At 37.9% G+C, this 15,109-nt stretch overlaps 3 protein-coding genes across 6 annotated transcripts; 1 reads left to right on the top strand and 2 right to left on the bottom strand.

The window, feature by feature from the left end:
- Positions 1-3,808: 3,808 nt before the first annotated feature.
- On the bottom strand, positions 3,809-6,875 carry LOC109190471 (leukotriene A-4 hydrolase homolog). 2 transcript variants are annotated; one of them, XM_019340951.1, is made up of 5 exons: positions 5,661-6,875; positions 4,749-4,982; positions 4,354-4,680; positions 3,936-4,270; positions 3,809-3,905 (listed from the first exon to the last, which is right to left on the bottom strand). In XM_019340951.1, the coding sequence occupies exons 1-4, from the start codon at positions 6,642-6,644 to the stop codon at positions 3,974-3,976; spliced, it is 1,842 nt and encodes a 613-aa protein (XP_019196496.1). In that variant the 5' UTR covers positions 6,645-6,875; the 3' UTR covers positions 3,809-3,905; positions 3,936-3,973. The 2 variants fall into 2 exon arrangements, with proteins under 2 accessions (XP_019196496.1, XP_019196495.1); XM_019340950.1 differs by having other exon boundaries at positions 3,809-4,270.
- Positions 6,876-7,679: 804 nt separating this feature from the next.
- LOC109190690 (protein TONNEAU 1a-like) lies at positions 7,680-11,463 on the top strand. Of its 3 annotated transcripts, XM_019341256.1 has the most exons (9): positions 7,682-7,885; positions 8,739-8,871; positions 9,260-9,348; positions 9,469-9,591; positions 10,409-10,435; positions 10,487-10,542; positions 10,629-10,657; positions 10,737-10,893; positions 11,254-11,463. In XM_019341256.1, the coding sequence occupies exons 1-9, from the start codon at positions 7,799-7,801 to the stop codon at positions 11,297-11,299; spliced, it is 747 nt and encodes a 248-aa protein (XP_019196801.1). In that variant the 5' UTR covers positions 7,682-7,798; the 3' UTR covers positions 11,300-11,463. The 3 variants fall into 3 exon arrangements, 2 of the variants coding, with proteins under 2 accessions (XP_019196801.1, XP_019196800.1); XR_002055759.1 differs by having other exon boundaries at positions 7,680-7,885; positions 10,409-10,542; positions 10,741-10,893; XM_019341255.1 differs by having other exon boundaries at positions 10,409-10,542.
- A 472-nt stretch (positions 11,464-11,935) lies between these two features.
- On the bottom strand, positions 11,936-14,471 carry LOC109190691 (elongator complex protein 6). Its single transcript, XM_019341257.1, has 5 exons — positions 14,117-14,471; positions 13,909-13,981; positions 13,303-13,505; positions 13,063-13,209; positions 11,936-12,283 (listed from the first exon to the last, which is right to left on the bottom strand). Exons 1-5 carry the CDS (start codon positions 14,348-14,350, stop codon positions 12,161-12,163), a joined length of 780 nt encoding a protein of 259 aa, XP_019196802.1. The 5' UTR covers positions 14,351-14,471; the 3' UTR covers positions 11,936-12,160.
- Positions 14,472-15,109: the final 638 nt, after the last annotated feature.

Genomic DNA, 15,109 nt, shown 5'->3' with positions numbered 1-15,109 from the left:
GTAACCTCCCATTTGAAAGAATTACAATTATATGTTGCTCGACCACAAAGTCTTTGACACTCTATAGTTTTCTTTGTTTGAATTGTCTAGCTATAAACGATTTAAATTGATAAAGCATATTTTATTTAGTTCACGTTTTCATATAACAGTTGCTTGATTTCTTGTAAATTTATAATAATAATAAAAAAAAAGAGTTATACTACATTGATTATTGGACTCTTAAATTTTACTTGCTAAATTTTACTCACTCGTGTGCCCGACACTAATAAGCTATTTTTTTCATGTGAGTCTCAAATACAATTGTGTACATCAAATTTTGTGTTTGGCAGTACACATAGTATTTTCCTTAAAAATAAAATAAAATTGTGAGAGTAGCAAGAGTCAATGTTGGGACTTAGAAGGGCGTTTACTTTGGAACTTAGCTAGTTAGCTTCTAGCTGTATGCCTATATGGCTGTATATATATATATATATATATATATATATATATATATATATATATATATATATATATATATATATATATATATATGAATCCCTTTGACTTTCTTCGCTCTTTTTATTTTCTTCATTTGGTCAGCATTTTTATGTGGAATTTTAGATACACATATAGCAGCCACCCAACTATATATATATATAGCAACGCAACATCCTGGGCAGATCATATCGCTAAGCAAAGCTCATCACTTTGCTCTGCAATTCTCTTCTCAGCTCATTTCACTACTTTTCAACATTATTTATTTGACTTTTTGTTGCCTCACATTTTAGTTATGTGCCGCTTTAATATGGAAAATGTTGCAGAGGCGCCGGCGAAGAATCCAACGAAACACCACTTCGCCGCCGCCGCCTCCTGCCAGCTTCCGCCGCAGAGAGGTCGGATCACAGCCATGATATTCGCCCAGTTGTTTAAGAAAGTAATGGGCGCCGCCGGGTCGCCGGAACCCGGCCTGAAAACCCGCCGGGGTTAATCCTTCAATTCGTGTTCAGATATGCATGCAGATATGTACGGAGTATTTATATCTTTTATTTGCTGTAAATGTTACTAATAAATGTTTTACGGAGTATTATTATTTAATTTTTCACAATATTTGTGTGTGTTTTTTCTTTAATTTTAAGATATTGTTTATTATAGTATTAAATATTAATGTGACTTTATAATTAAAAAAAGTAATATTACATGCATTTTTTTTTTACTTCGCTTTTACTCTAACAAGCTGATTGATCCAACAAAAAAGGCCTACTACAATTTGTGTAATATTCTTCTTTTTCTCCCTCTAATAGGCGGAGTTTAATTTCTTTGGACGAAAGTATACATATAATTATATAAATGCAAAAGAAAGCAAATTATATTTATATTACTCCCTGTTGATGGGATGGGCGAATTTGGTCTAGAAAGAAAGTGGACTACAATTTTTAGCATTATTCTTCTTTAATTTTGTCCCTCCAATATATGTAGTCGGGTGCTTTCTTTCATCGAAAGTATATTATATAAAATTATAAATGCAGAAGAAAAGCAAGTTCTATATATAAATTTTAGGGTTTAATTTATTCAAGCCACGAATGATTAAATTTTATTGTAAATATAGTTGGGAGATGGGCATTACACATGTTTCATGCTCAACAAAATTAATTAATTAATTAAAGATATATGCATGTAAAAAGTAGTGGAATAAAGAATAAAGTTTTGTGGTGAATTTAATAACCATTTTCAGGATAAATATCTTGCAACTTAATTAATTGCTAAGCACTTTAGATTTAGATGACATATTTACAGCTCTCATTGAGAGAAGGTCATATAATTAACTCTGATAATGAGGTATTGACCTTTTGAACTGCAACAGCTACCACCAATTATATTATGTAGTAGGATGTCATGGTGGTGGCTAGAGTGTTTCTCTCTCTAGAGAGAAGTCTCTCTGACTTCTCTCTAGAGTGCCACCGCCAACATGAGTGCTCTTCGGTGATTCCAGTTCGTGAACAAAGGATTTCCCAATTACTTTGGATTATCTCTTTCGTTTATTCACTGGTTTCTTTAATGATTTGTTGATTTTTATTTACAATCCAAGATTTTATTACTTGTCCCAGTTTTGTCCTTTTATGATTTGCACTTTGCAAGCTACAGTACTGTTCATGGATTTGGCTTTTTCGATAAAGGCAGAAGGTTTCCGGCGGTATGTTTTGTCCATTCGTACAAGACAACGTTCTCCGGTGGGATTTTACGAATTCGTCAGCAATGATAATTTCCGGTGGTCTCCTTCTTGGTCAACCATCGGTGATTTCCGATTTCCGTCTAGCGGTGCGTTCTGGTTAATGACCGTGGGTCTAGCTTTCTTCTCTGATAGTCCATGACCGGTGTTAAGAGCCTTTTCCGGCGACTGTATCACGCCCGGTGAGTTCGCTTCTTCTTGCTTGACCCTTTTATGTGGATTTTGATACTCTGACTTGGTGACTGGAGGTAGACTGTATTGGAGATGGTTTGGATGAATCCAGCCTCGGTCCAATGGTCTTAGATTTTTCCGGCCATGTTGAGGTGTTGCCGTCCGTGGTTGGGTGAGGGAAGGGGTGGTGGAATCGAAATGGGTGGGATTTGTCGTCGGAGAGGGCTCTGTGGTTCTTGCCGGCGCTGTATGAAGGTTTTCCGGTGGCTCCGGAAGAATGGGGGTCCCTGGTTTTCCGGCGAGTACATGTGGTTCGATGGAGGGGTTTGTGCTCTAAGTTTTGGTTCGGTTTGTTTTCCGGCAAATACAGAGCTGCTGGAGGTCTTTCGCTGCTGGCATTTGTTTGTTGTTGGCGTGGGAGCTCTGTGGTGGTGTCCGGTGGGTTTTCCGGCGATGGACTCAGAGAGAAATCTTTGCAGTGGTTTGGTCGCTTTTCCGGCGGAAACTCTGTCACCGACGTCTCTCTTCGATGGATGGCAACGGAGCTCCGGGGACTTGTCCGGCGTTGACCGTGGGTGGTCTCCGGATGGTAACGCGTCATTGCCATATTGGGAGGTGCCTAGATATGGTGTTTGTCGGATTTTGTGGTGATTGGAAGCAAGACCGCGTTCCTGATTGTCGTTGATGAAGGAAGGTGCACGTGCATGGATTTTGGACGCATAGACCGGATCGACCCGCTTAATGGTGGGAAGACCCGTTGCTTGGCGATATGGTTTAAGGTTGTTCCTGGTGCATGATTTGAACAAGGTAGACTTCGCGGCTAGACGGGATGAGAGTTCGGATATGAGCCGATTGGTGCGGGTTTGAGCCTCTCATTGTCGGAGGATTTTTAACAAGTCTCTCTCCTGTTTGTAGACATGTTGCTACTAAGCATCATATTCAATTTTTTGAGCTAAAGTTCTAAAAGACTGGTGTGGTTCAGTGGTAGGGTGGGCGTGCATTGGGACGTTTAGCCAGGGTTTGAGTCTACTTGTAGCATTGCTTTTGATTTCAGTGCATTTCTTTGGAGATTGCTGTGCATGGAGCGTACTAGTTAGGCTTGGCTTATTTTAATTAATTTTGCTTAGTCTAATTTGTATTAGCCGATGTTATTCCAGATTTCATTTCTTGTGTCTAATTAATTTTTATGTTTTTGGTGTAATCAGGGGTATGCCCCGTGTCATATGTATTTGGACTTTTGATTTATATTTACATCTCCCGATTTAATGTAATAGGATGTCACATCTGTTACCATTTGAAGGATTGAGAAAATTTCATAATTACCATATTAATTGTGTGATCAACTTTTTCTTTAAAAAAAATTATTTATTTATACAATACACACACATACAATCAATCAATCAAACACCAGATAAGGTTTCTCCGACCATGAATATTATTTTATCATGATTGATGAAGCTAAGGATCAGAAAAAGACTTCCTTCTGGGAACATTAATGTACTGAGAGAGTGACAGGTGAAGCTAGTTAGAAGAAATCCACATTCTGAAAAGGCAATTAAGGTTAGACACTAACTAACAACTGCCTTTGATGAAATATCATCCAAATTTGGCAAAAATGGCCTCAACAACTCCCTTAGCTATGGGGTGGTAACAATCACAGGCTTCCGAAAACACCCTTCTCGCAAAAACCTTGTCTTCTTCCTTCCCGTCGCCTTGCACGAGGGCAGTGTAAAGCGGGCGAAGGTACAGCATCCTCCCCACCTCCTTCAGAGTCTTTTCCACCTCGTTGTAGTACTCTCTGCACCCCGCTGAGATCCCGAGCTTCAGAAACCCGACCCTCACCTCATAGTTTTTCGACTCCGAAAGCCTGTACCGAGCATCTAATGCCCTCACCTGAGGACAACACGTTAAGATGACACAAACCGTTATGGCTAGGAGTTCAAAAAAGCACAAAATTATTTGAAAAACGGTGCAACCTGTGAAGCTTCAACAGATTTCGGTAGGTTCTCTAGGTAAAGCTCCCATTCTTGTCCATGCCAGTCCGCGACTTCATCCTCTCGTGGCATCCTACCTAGCTTGAATTCTTCGGCCAGAGAAACGATCTTTGAGTAGAGGTCGGAAACTGGCTCCATGGCATCTGGAGGTATGCCAGTACCCTCGGTCCATAGCTTCAAATCAACTTCATCCCCTATTCCCGGGATGTTTGCTTTGAGGAAATCAAGAAACGTATCAGTATCAATCGACTGAAACTTGAAGGTCTCAATGTACTTCTTCAGAAATTCATCAAAGGCGGGTCTTCCAACCTGAGCATCAAAATAGACCGCAAGTTATTCATTTCCAAAACGTCTCAAGAAAATACAAACTTTCTTACTTGTCTCTCAATCCGCCACAAAAACTGGAACCCTTTTTCATACGGGACCGAAGAATATACATCATCCGGGTCAACCCCTGCCTGGTTGGTTTTAAGCTTCGTGAACTCCAACTTATCCTTGAATCTTTCCGTATCCTCAACCAGTCCCCTCCAGCCAATACCGATATTCATCGCAGCTCTTTCCTCTCCTTGCACCACCTCAACAATCCTCCGCTCTGCATATGTCGTGAAACCCTAGGAACCCAACACAACAAATCATTCTAAGCTATGCGAACTCATCTTCTAAGCAAAACGAAAGAATTCAAATTAGCATTCTTGTAGCTGTATAATGATTATATGCTCAATATGGATCACTCAAAATGCATCATTGAAACACAAGATCAGCTATTGCACCAGAAGGAGGAATCTCGAACATAGGAACTAATGAATTGAGGTATATGAATCATGAAAATACCAAAACAAACATAGTTGAATGCTAAAGACTGCCCTATCACATTCTAACTCCGCTATATATGCCTAGATTGAGACAACTCCAGCCAAGTTGATCAGACTATTTTCTTGATAACTACAAGATCACAAGTTCTACTCTCAACGGGAACAGCCTATTGACCTTCTTGGTTTGAGCTGGTCAACTATGAGCAATCTAAACTGATTTACCTCTGGGGTCTAGTGGTTAGGGGTTACTGCAGATTTCTCTCGTCACCAATGCAAAATGCGAGGAGTATGGAAACAATACATTTGTAAATAGATATCTATAATATATTACCCCAACCAAGTTGGTCGGACTGTTGCTTTGGTAACCACAAGGTTAACTCTCAGAGGGACTGGCCTATTGGCCTTCGTGATTTGAGCACGTCAACCTAGACTCGTCTAGTCGACCAGTCCACTCTCGGATAGTATCTGCGGGTTTACCTCGTTTAGCCAAAAGTGATCATTGTTCTTGTTAGTGATCAAATTTCCAGTCCAGCTATGAGCAAGTTCATGAGCCACCACCTGAGCTCCGGTGGCATCTCCCTTGATTACGGTGGGTGTCAAGAACACCATTCTCGGATTCTCCATTCCTCCATACGGAAAGCTTGGAGGCAGCACCAATAAATCAAACCTCTCCCATTCGTAAGCCCCGAAAAGCTTCTCTCCAACCCTGATAATCTCCTCAGTACCGGCAAACTCCTGGGCGGCGGCGTCCAACACGGCGGGGGTCGCCTCGGAATAAACCCTAGTCCGTGGCCCGACCTCCCGGAACCCTAATTCCCCAACCGCAAACGCGAATAGATACGGCGGAATCGGCTGCTCCATCACGAATTCCTCCACAATCCGATCATCCGCACACCAAATTGAATCCTCGCATGCTCCTCCGGCCTCCGCCGGCGCCGGCGGCCGCCTCTCCACGTGCTTGGCGGACATCACCGCCGAGAGCTGCCGCGGGACGTTGAGCTTCGCGGAGTATTTGGTCCTCGCGGCGGGCGTGTCCTGGCAAGGGAAGATGGACCTGGCGTGAATGGACTGGCACTGAGTGTACACGAAAGGATGCGTCTTGTTAAACGTCTGCGGCGGAGAAAGCCACTGCAGGGCGGAGCTGGCGGGGCTGGTTTTCGAGAGAATCAAGACTTGCGCTTTGTCGGAGACCGATACGGTGAGCGATTGGCCGAGGACGGGGTCCGGCGGGGAAGGGGAGAGCGAATAGGGGAGCGGAGAAAGCGAGAGCGGGTCGAGAACGGCGGAGATGGAGAGCGAACGGGTGTCGAGAGTGAGTTCGCCGGAATAAGGCGCGGCGAGCGTGAGGAGCGTGGCGGCGGAAATGGTGGACGAGGGGAAGTCGAAGTAGAGAATGAGGGAGACGTGGGTGGTTAAAGGGTGGTCGGAATCGGTGAAGGAGTGTGGGTCAACGGGCGCCATGGCTGAGAAAGAGAGAAGCTTTTGTTGCAGGTGGAGACTGTAATGGATTGATTAATGGATGATTATCAGAATAATTTGATTCCAAACAAAAGCAGTGGGAAAGATAAATGCAAGATTTAATATTTATTATTTTGTATTGTAAACCTAAAGGTAAAGACTGGAATTCTGGGTGATATTTTAAAGATAAAAGAGCTCTGCAACTTTGGGTTTCTGATGGTCAATTTTTTCACGGGAAGAAGATGATGAACATTTATTGATTTCCTAAAAAAAAAACATTTATTGATGAAAACATGTTTTTTTTTATTTATATTTTAATTTTAATTAAAAGGTATTTAGTTTTATGTGTAATTTGTTTTGTAAGTTATTGCACATGAGTCATATACTATTATATAATATAATAACTTTGAGTTCATCAATCCTTAATTAAAAGTTAAGAGTTTGATTATTGGTGCTGGCTATGGAGCTAAACCCTTAATTTTAGGTATATAGTAATTTTAAATCTTCAGGTCAATTGTCATACTAAAATATATGTATAATTCAGTTTAAGTGATTAGTCACAGTATTAAAACTCATGGGTACATCAACAAAAAGAAAAGGATAATAACTATGAGTATGTGCTAATAATATATATCACATTTTAACAAATATATTATGATCTCACTTAAAACTTACTCTAACAAAAAGTAGTTGAATAGATGGTAATTCTAACTAAGTTAGTCAGACAGTTGAATTAATAATCACAATGTTGAGAGAAGAAGAATAAGAAAAGTAATTACAATGTTACAAATTTGACTCTTAATAGGAGCATCTTATTGATATTATTGGTTACTTAAACTAGTATATCTTATTTATAATTTTTCAATTATCACAAAGTAAAATTTATCTAGTGCACCCCATTAAATAGTTAGTGTGATTTAAAAAAAAAAAAAATTAGTTGAACAAATAAGTAAATAAAATATTAAGAGATATTTTTAAATTAATAATTATTAAAGGACCCACCAACCACTAACAAAAAAGATAAAAACTCAAATCAAACAGTCGGCAAAAAAAATAGAAAAAGAAAAAAAGTAGTAATCTTTGCAGAATAGCGATAGCCTCTGTTTCAGAAGGGACTCATCTGCTCTGGAGCTAAGAAGAAGAAGAGCTGATAGAAAATGGACGATTATACCAGGGAGATGATGGACCTCAAAACCCTCGTCACTCGAACCCTCGAGAAGAAAGGCGTTCTCGCCAAGATCCGAGTAATCTCCCCTCTTTTTTCTCCGCATTTCTGTCGTCTTACATGCGCAGATACCTATATTCTCTCTCGCTGTATTTCGCTTCATTCTGTATGTGTACATATTTTAAAATGTGATATGAATGATTGGTGGATCGGATCGGGTCATTGCATAGGTTTGTACAGTGTATTTGAGAGCATAAGTCCCTCCGAAAGCTGTAATTTTTGTTGTTTTTGATGGACTATAGGAGAGATCAACGAAAGTGAGAATTTTTATGAAATTAGGGTTCTTTTCCTCTCGGGTGGGGTGGGATGCGGTGGTAATTCACTAATTCCTTTTGCTAGAATTCCCAGAAAGCCTTAGAAGCTGAAATTATAGTTTTTTTCTATAATGGTTTTTAGGATGTTTTATGCCGTGATGTCTTTTAATTATGTTATGATACTTGAAGGATGAAGCATTGTAGCATCATCATGCATTATGTTGATAACTAAGTGTTTTTCTTTTTTGAGCTTTTTGTCTTTTACTATATTTGATTTTGTGAATTTAAGATTCTTCTCACCAAATAGAACATCTTGGCTGCTTGTTTTACACTTTTACTATTACGCCCTGTATTTGTTCTTAATTTATCTCATGACATCGGTGAATGTTAGTTCAATGTTACAACAAACGTTGCGATGTTGAGAGTGATACGTTAGATTGGAAGAATATAAAAAGAAATGTTGGCAAGTTTCACCATTGATGGATGGACTTTTATGTTTTCTATGGTGCTTGTAAATCACCTAAAAGCAATGGTCTCTCCTTTTGTCTCTCACAACTAATTTGGCTGGTGAACCTGGTTGAACAAAATGTGTTGCACTTACATGGGCATATTTTTCAGGCTGAACTTAGGGCAAATGTCTTTGAGGCAATTGAGGAGGAGGATAGAGCAATTGAAAAGGATGAAGGCTTGCCTCCAGCTCTATTAGGCAGCTGCAATGATCGTGCTAAACATCTTCATAATTCTCCATCAGGTTTAGTTAAATATGTTATGTTTTGGACTTATCAACTTTTTCAACAACTACTTCTATAAAGAATATGATTTGCAAGCGTTTTCTCTGGATTGAGTTTGCTCAATATATTCACCATTTCTAACCATTGTGTACCAGTCATAAGTATTACTCGTAGTTCATTGTTTGTCCCCATCAAGAAGTTTCTATGTAGATGCACAAATTTTTCTATCATGATATCGTCCTCCTACATAAATATTGAGCAATAAACTCATTAGGATGTGTTAGTACCCCAAACCTTCCATCCTTGTTTTCCTGGACTGCTATGTGTATAGTAAGATCCTGTGGTCAAGAATCTTACTTTACTACCTTCTAATCTGCTCTTGCTTGTTTTTCTCTGTGCCAAATGCAGGAAGGCTACTAACTGCACTTGTATGTGAATATTTGGATTGGGCTCAATTAAACCATACATTGAAAGTTTATTTGCCAGAGTGTAATTTGGTAATCATGTATAGTTCCCTCTGGAATTAATTCTACTTTATCAATGTCTGCAGCTCTTTGATCTATTTCTAATAGCTAATTTCTTTTGGTGCAAATATTTTAAACAATGGTGCATTGCAGCAAAAGGATTTCTGGAAATCTGAGTTAAAAGAATTTAGTAGCAAGAATGGATATGATCTTAACATGAATGGAGACAGTGGACCGTTACTTTTGGATGTTCTTGAAGGATTCTTGAAGTATGAGGTGCGGTATAATACTCTGTAGAATATTTTAACCACGTAATAATCATTTCAATGGACTTAAAAAAAAAAAAAAAAAAAAAAACTTTTGTTAGCAGTATATCATTGTTTCAATTCACATTTGGCATGGTTCAGCAATCAACATAATCTATTTGGCAGTGTGTCACCACAAATTGCTTTTCTGGCACTTCTTTATAACTATCTTATAAGACAAAAACCTTTTCTTTTGTCCAACGACACTGAATATAGATTTGAGCACCAGTTACTAACTTTGCATGAAATCTGGTATCGGTCTGATTTTGATAATAGAAAGTGAAAATGTCTGACTGGTAAAGCTTTAGCTGTCTGAGCTTGACCCTGAAATCCCTGTTGATTATGATTCTTTTCCCAAAGGAAGAAAGTATACTCCAGTATTAAGCAAACCATATTAGGGTCAACTCTAGATTTTTATTTTTATTTTTATTTTTATTTTTTTTCCACACAAGAACTACTGGAAACTTGATGTATAAGCAATTGACTCATCAGCTATCAAACACGTAGTGAGTGCTCTGTAATATACTTGTATGTATCTGTTGGTTCATTTTTGTTCTACTAAGCATAGTGGGATATCTCAGTCTCTAAGACGTTACATCTCACATTGTTTCTTTTTCTAGGGATTTGGAGGCTTGAAAATGTGATTGGTTCTACTGATTAGAGAAAATAGATATCAGTTACATCCTACAATTATACTGCTATAAGTGCTATGTGTACTGTCATTCTGTGAATGAGTGTATATGCTTAAGATTCATCACTCATTTGTTTTCTAATGTCAAATATTGTAGAATTTATCTCAAGCAAGGGGTGCTGGAAGGAGATTGACCACGCCAGAGGCTGAATCATTGCCCAACTTAGAAATGCGGGACAGTAGGAGACCTCCATCTTCATCAGTTGCCGGGGGCTTACCTCCATTGGGAAGGTATATACAACACTACTACTTCTTTCTCTTAGAATTCTGTTTTCTGCTTTTGAAGCTTTTGACTCGGGATTATTTGACTTGTGCAGGCCAGTTCCTGTTTCTCAGGCATCTAGTAGTAAGTAGCCTGGCTTCTTTACGTTCGTTTGCTATTCTATGATATCTGCATATTTTGGCTGATAAAATTTAGTTGTTAGATAGACGAGCAGGGTCATCTGTGTCTGGATACAGGAAAGATGAATACAACTGGAGATATGAGAGCGATGAGGTTGAAGAAGATGTAGTCCGTGCTTCAACTGCCTTGGAAAACCTTCAGTTGGATAGAAAAGCTCGGAACCTTTCCACCTCTTGGCGGTATGTTTTTTTTTTTTTTTTTGAGATTTTCGTCAGATAGTAACTCACAAGCATAACAAATGCTTCTAAGTTGTATATTTTTACCAGAAGCATCTCATATCACTATATCAGATGGCTACACATGAACTTGTGAGCTCAAAACGGAAAAAATTTGGGCACGAACCTTACCTCTGTTTCCAGAGTAGTTCCCAACTCCCGAGAAAATGAACAAATAACCAACTCTGAACAATTGGCCACCTTACCAAGCCTAACCTCGATAATATGATTGTCTGTAGAGGGGAGATAATTGATGCTACATTTTACGTTGGTAATTAACTCATCCTAACCGTTTATTTGTTACTGGAATTGATTTGATTGCAGATATGCAGGGAATGGCGTTTCTGAGCATAATGACAGGGTAGAGTAGAGGTAGGTAGAAGGGGTATTATTTCTAAATGATAAAATGGTGGATCTGTTCCCTTATCATGTGTTATATAATATGCTTTGTAATGAGCATTGATGATATGTATCTTGTATGATTAAAACATTTCTGTATTTTACTAATTTTAAATGGGCTTCCTTGACGTTAAAGTTCCTCCCGTTCAATCCCATTTCCCCCTTGGTTCTTGACATTATAATGTATTATAGCAATGCCTTTGAGATAGCGACTTCTGAATAGAGTCCAATCTCGAGACTGGATTGAATTAATCTCTATTATCTCATAAAGTATATGTATCAATGTAATATGAAAAAATCAAAAAGAACTTTTTAATGTACCGAGTATCTGACTAGGGAATTCCTCAAGGCAAGTAAGAGATGAGGCAAATTTCGTTCCATTTAATCACAACATGAAATGACATTTTTTTTTTCCAACAAATTCTTAAAAGTAACTGATTATGAAGACATATAGTGGCCAAAGTAAGCCTAGTTAACTTTTTTTTCTTTACCAATAGAAACTTACTGTTACTATTTAAGAATATATACTGAGTAAATTCTGTTTTAATAGCTCATATATCATGCAAGAAAGGTAAATTGCACTAAGGAAATCATGTACAACAGGCTCTGAAAAAGTATTAACAATAATCAAATTCATAACATTCTTTATATTGTAATATGATACCACTCAATCACTCCTATCGGTCCTAGTTAGCGCACTAATAATTGTAATGGAGAAATACTGTTTTGACATTGAACATCTCCAATAAGAAAAAGATGTTTTCACTGCAGTCTGCAGTGTACAAAACAACACATTACTTTCTCAAACTCAATTGCCAAAATTTGCATCTCTTCAATTCCGACTCCCTGGATAGAAGTACTCCACGTTACTTTCCTTGATTTGGTAATGGAAATTACGGGCCTTGGTCCCAGAGCTTCCTGAGCCGTAACCAACTCCCCTATTGATAACAGTCAACTGCAGAAAATAACAAAGAAAGAGAAACCGTCGTGTCTGAAGTCATGAAAACAGTATCAAGATCTCATATGTGAAACAGTGAAAGTAAAGGACTTGAGTTGCTGTTGTGCATATTGATGATAATAATATACATCACGGTATAAAGAATCATAGGGTACAACATTTTTCTGTCATGTGTGATTCCAAGCAGATTTCTCAAAATGACACTACAGACTTCTATTGAAAACATGGAATTATGCTTCATCTTCCAATTTTTATCACAGTTGAATCTATAGCAACTAAGAGTGGTGCCGGAAGTGTGTCATGAGAATGTTCGTAGAAACATATCAAATACCGGGTTTTACAAATAGTGCACATTTCTTTTCTTGAAAACCCAGGTTTCCCAGATTCGCCAGACTACATCCTGGATCTCATGAACCCACCCTCTAGGCCCATGAGGAGGTAAATCGAGTCAATCTTGCTTCGAGACTCAACACAAAAATGTACACTTATGAACCAAACTGTATAGCTTTGCCAGACTAATAGTGCACATTTCTGGTTTGAGGATAAAGGGAAGGATACACAGATCCAAGTTGCAAGATACTAGAGCGTCTGGAGTCTGACTTGTTTTGCACAATTTTCAAATTGCCTTCAGGAAAATCTTTTTGAGCTTCAAGTATATAAAAATTGAAGAATGGTTGGACTAGGAGACCAACAGATAAATTACCAACCTTGACAAACTAATACAATCACCTCATTAATATTCAGCAGTTGCGGGGCAGTATTGAATTAAAGTGTACCTGTCCATGCACATCAGTTGCTAACCCAGTGCTCAAAGGTTCCGTCTTTATCACCACATCTGCAAGGTATTCCATTTGCAAAATCATTCCTGGCTTATCCATGCTCAAATAGATGTCCTCGTGATTAAGGGTCACAAGTGAACAACCCTACACGAACAAACTCTCAAAATGTCGGTTTGGCTTTAAGAAAAATAGGTCAAAAAATAAGCCAAGCATAAAGTAGTGAATGCAGTTCCATACAAATTCCGTTGTCAAAGTGTAGCAATAATGCAGAAAATCTAAAACGTGGCTCGATGACCCATTGGCAGCCACTTCAATCTGGGATACATCATCAATCATCACTGTTATGTTTCTCAAGCCCTCCGACACAAAAGAAGCCTCCACTGTTTTTTGAAGTTTTCCATACAAAGCAAGCAGTCCATTTTCTATAGTTTCCCCTCCATCTGTCTAACAATGTCAAAGATGACTTATAATGAATTTTTTTTTTTTAATAAAGATATTTCTCCTGAGAAAAGATTATTCAAAAGAAACCATTAAATTCCTTCATTATAATACTTCTCTATGCACTCATAAAAATAATTATATTTTTAACAAAAAAGTATTTTAGTGATACATTCTCACACAATATTTATTCAATAGTAATTGGGCAGTCTAGAAATGATAATCATGACATAAAATAGCCAATGCAAACTTCATTTTCTTCAGAGATTATTAAGTTTCTTCGCTGGTTTAATTTTTCATTAATAATATTATTTTTTTTATCCAAGGAATATAAATATAAAATGAAATAACAACAGCAAAACATTCAAGTTTAACCAAAGCAATCGATTTTCTTAACAAATTCACCTGGAAATTCCATCATGAGCATGTCCAGAAACAAGAATCTTTGATTGTCTCTATGCACAGCTAAGTTGCAACCCTGTTACGCCAAAATAATTAATTCAGAAAAAGATAGCTATTATTTCCCTCCTAATTTAGGAAACACGAATAGTTTAGCAACGAACAGGAGTCAAATTGAGCATTGAAATGAAAAGAGTAAAAGGTGAGGGGCAACCATTTTGCGGAGGATGCGATCGTAGTGAGAAAAAGGCTGCGCGAAAGCAAGGAAGACGACGACGTCGGAGGATTGGGAAGAGAGAGAGCGCTTGATGAAATGGTGGAGCAGGAATCCGCCGCTGGTCTCCACGCAGTCCTCAATCACCACCACTCGACCGCGCCTTTTAGGACCGGAAACAGTGTCGCCGGCGGCGAGGGCTTCCTCTAGCAGGTTTGGAGACGAAGTGTTCATGGTGGACTAGGTTTGAGCTACTGGTTGTGGTTTGGTTATGGAGGTTTAGCTAGGGTTTTCAGTTGAATCAATCATCCATTAATCCAGTATTCCAGTTTTTCTCCAAAGGCTTTTTTTTTTTTTTTTTTTAAATGAGGTAGCTTTGCAACAGTTACATGGATCCGGATCCAAAATATATAATTTACATACTGATTTTTACATTTTACATATTGAATATTCACAATTTCATATAGTAGCTAATGTGATCATTCATAATTTACAAATCAAACATTTTAAACTTGTGACATTTGGTATCCTCAAATTATATTTTATTTTTTTAATTTTACATTACATCAAACATTTTATGATGTCATTATTATATAATTATTATTCAAAAAATTAAATACAAGGTGTATACTTCTGCACCGTGATTCACAATACATTGTAGTTCAGGTATTAGATATGCACTGCAGTTTCATTTTGATATAACGACAATATATACTCAAATATGTGAAATTGTTATTCAATTTTATTTTGTAACACAACACAACTACAGTTTTATTTCAATTCAATTACAATTTCATTTGATAATATAATAAATATAATACATGACAATGTCAATTTAAATAGATTATAATGTCTATCATTTCAAAACATGATCTACAAAGTTTTGTGGACCGCTGTCCACAGTATAATTGCTGATACTTTAGATCTCCCAACCTTAGAACCGCAATAGTCTTAACCATTTACAATATTATTATATTGTTTATTTTTTATTAT

This window comes from Ipomoea nil, unplaced genomic scaffold (assembly GCF_001879475.1).
Source record: "Ipomoea nil cultivar Tokyo-kokei standard unplaced genomic scaffold, Asagao_1.1 scaffold1576, whole genome shotgun sequence".
NCBI lineage: Eukaryota > Viridiplantae > Streptophyta > Magnoliopsida > Solanales > Convolvulaceae > Ipomoea > Ipomoea nil.
This window is presented reverse-complemented; position numbering and strand designations above follow the sequence as displayed.

Excerpts from the sequence above, each read along its gene's own strand:
- LOC109190471 (XM_019340950.1), bottom strand. The coding sequence starts at position 6,644 with ATGGCGCCCGTTGACCCACACTCCTTCACCGATTCCGACCACCCTTTA. Across the intron at positions 4,983-5,660 it reads ATCACTTTTGGCTAAACGAG|GGTTTCACGACATATGCAGA; the intron begins GTAAACCCGCAG and ends TTGGGTTCCTAG. Across the intron at positions 4,271-4,353 it reads AATCTGTTGAAGCTTCACAG|GTGAGGGCATTAGATGCTCG; the intron begins GTTGCACCGTTT and ends TGTTGTCCTCAG.
- LOC109190690 (XM_019341255.1), top strand. The coding sequence starts at position 7,799 with ATGGACGATTATACCAGGGAGATGATGGACCTCAAAACCCTCGTCACT. Across the intron at positions 9,349-9,468 it reads ATTTGCCAGAGTGTAATTTG|CAAAAGGATTTCTGGAAATC; the intron begins GTAATCATGTAT and ends GGTGCATTGCAG. Across the intron at positions 10,658-10,736 it reads TGTTTCTCAGGCATCTAGTA|ATAGACGAGCAGGGTCATCT; the intron begins GTAAGTAGCCTG and ends TTTAGTTGTTAG.
- LOC109190691 (XM_019341257.1), bottom strand. The coding sequence starts at position 14,350 with ATGAACACTTCGTCTCCAAACCTGCTAGAGGAAGCCCTCGCCGCCGGC. Across the intron at positions 13,982-14,116 it reads ATCGCATCCTCCGCAAAATG|GGTTGCAACTTAGCTGTGCA; the intron begins GTTGCCCCTCAC and ends TTGGCGTAACAG. Across the intron at positions 12,284-13,062 it reads CAACTGATGTGCATGGACAG|TTGACTGTTATCAATAGGGG; the intron begins GTACACTTTAAT and ends TATTTTCTGCAG.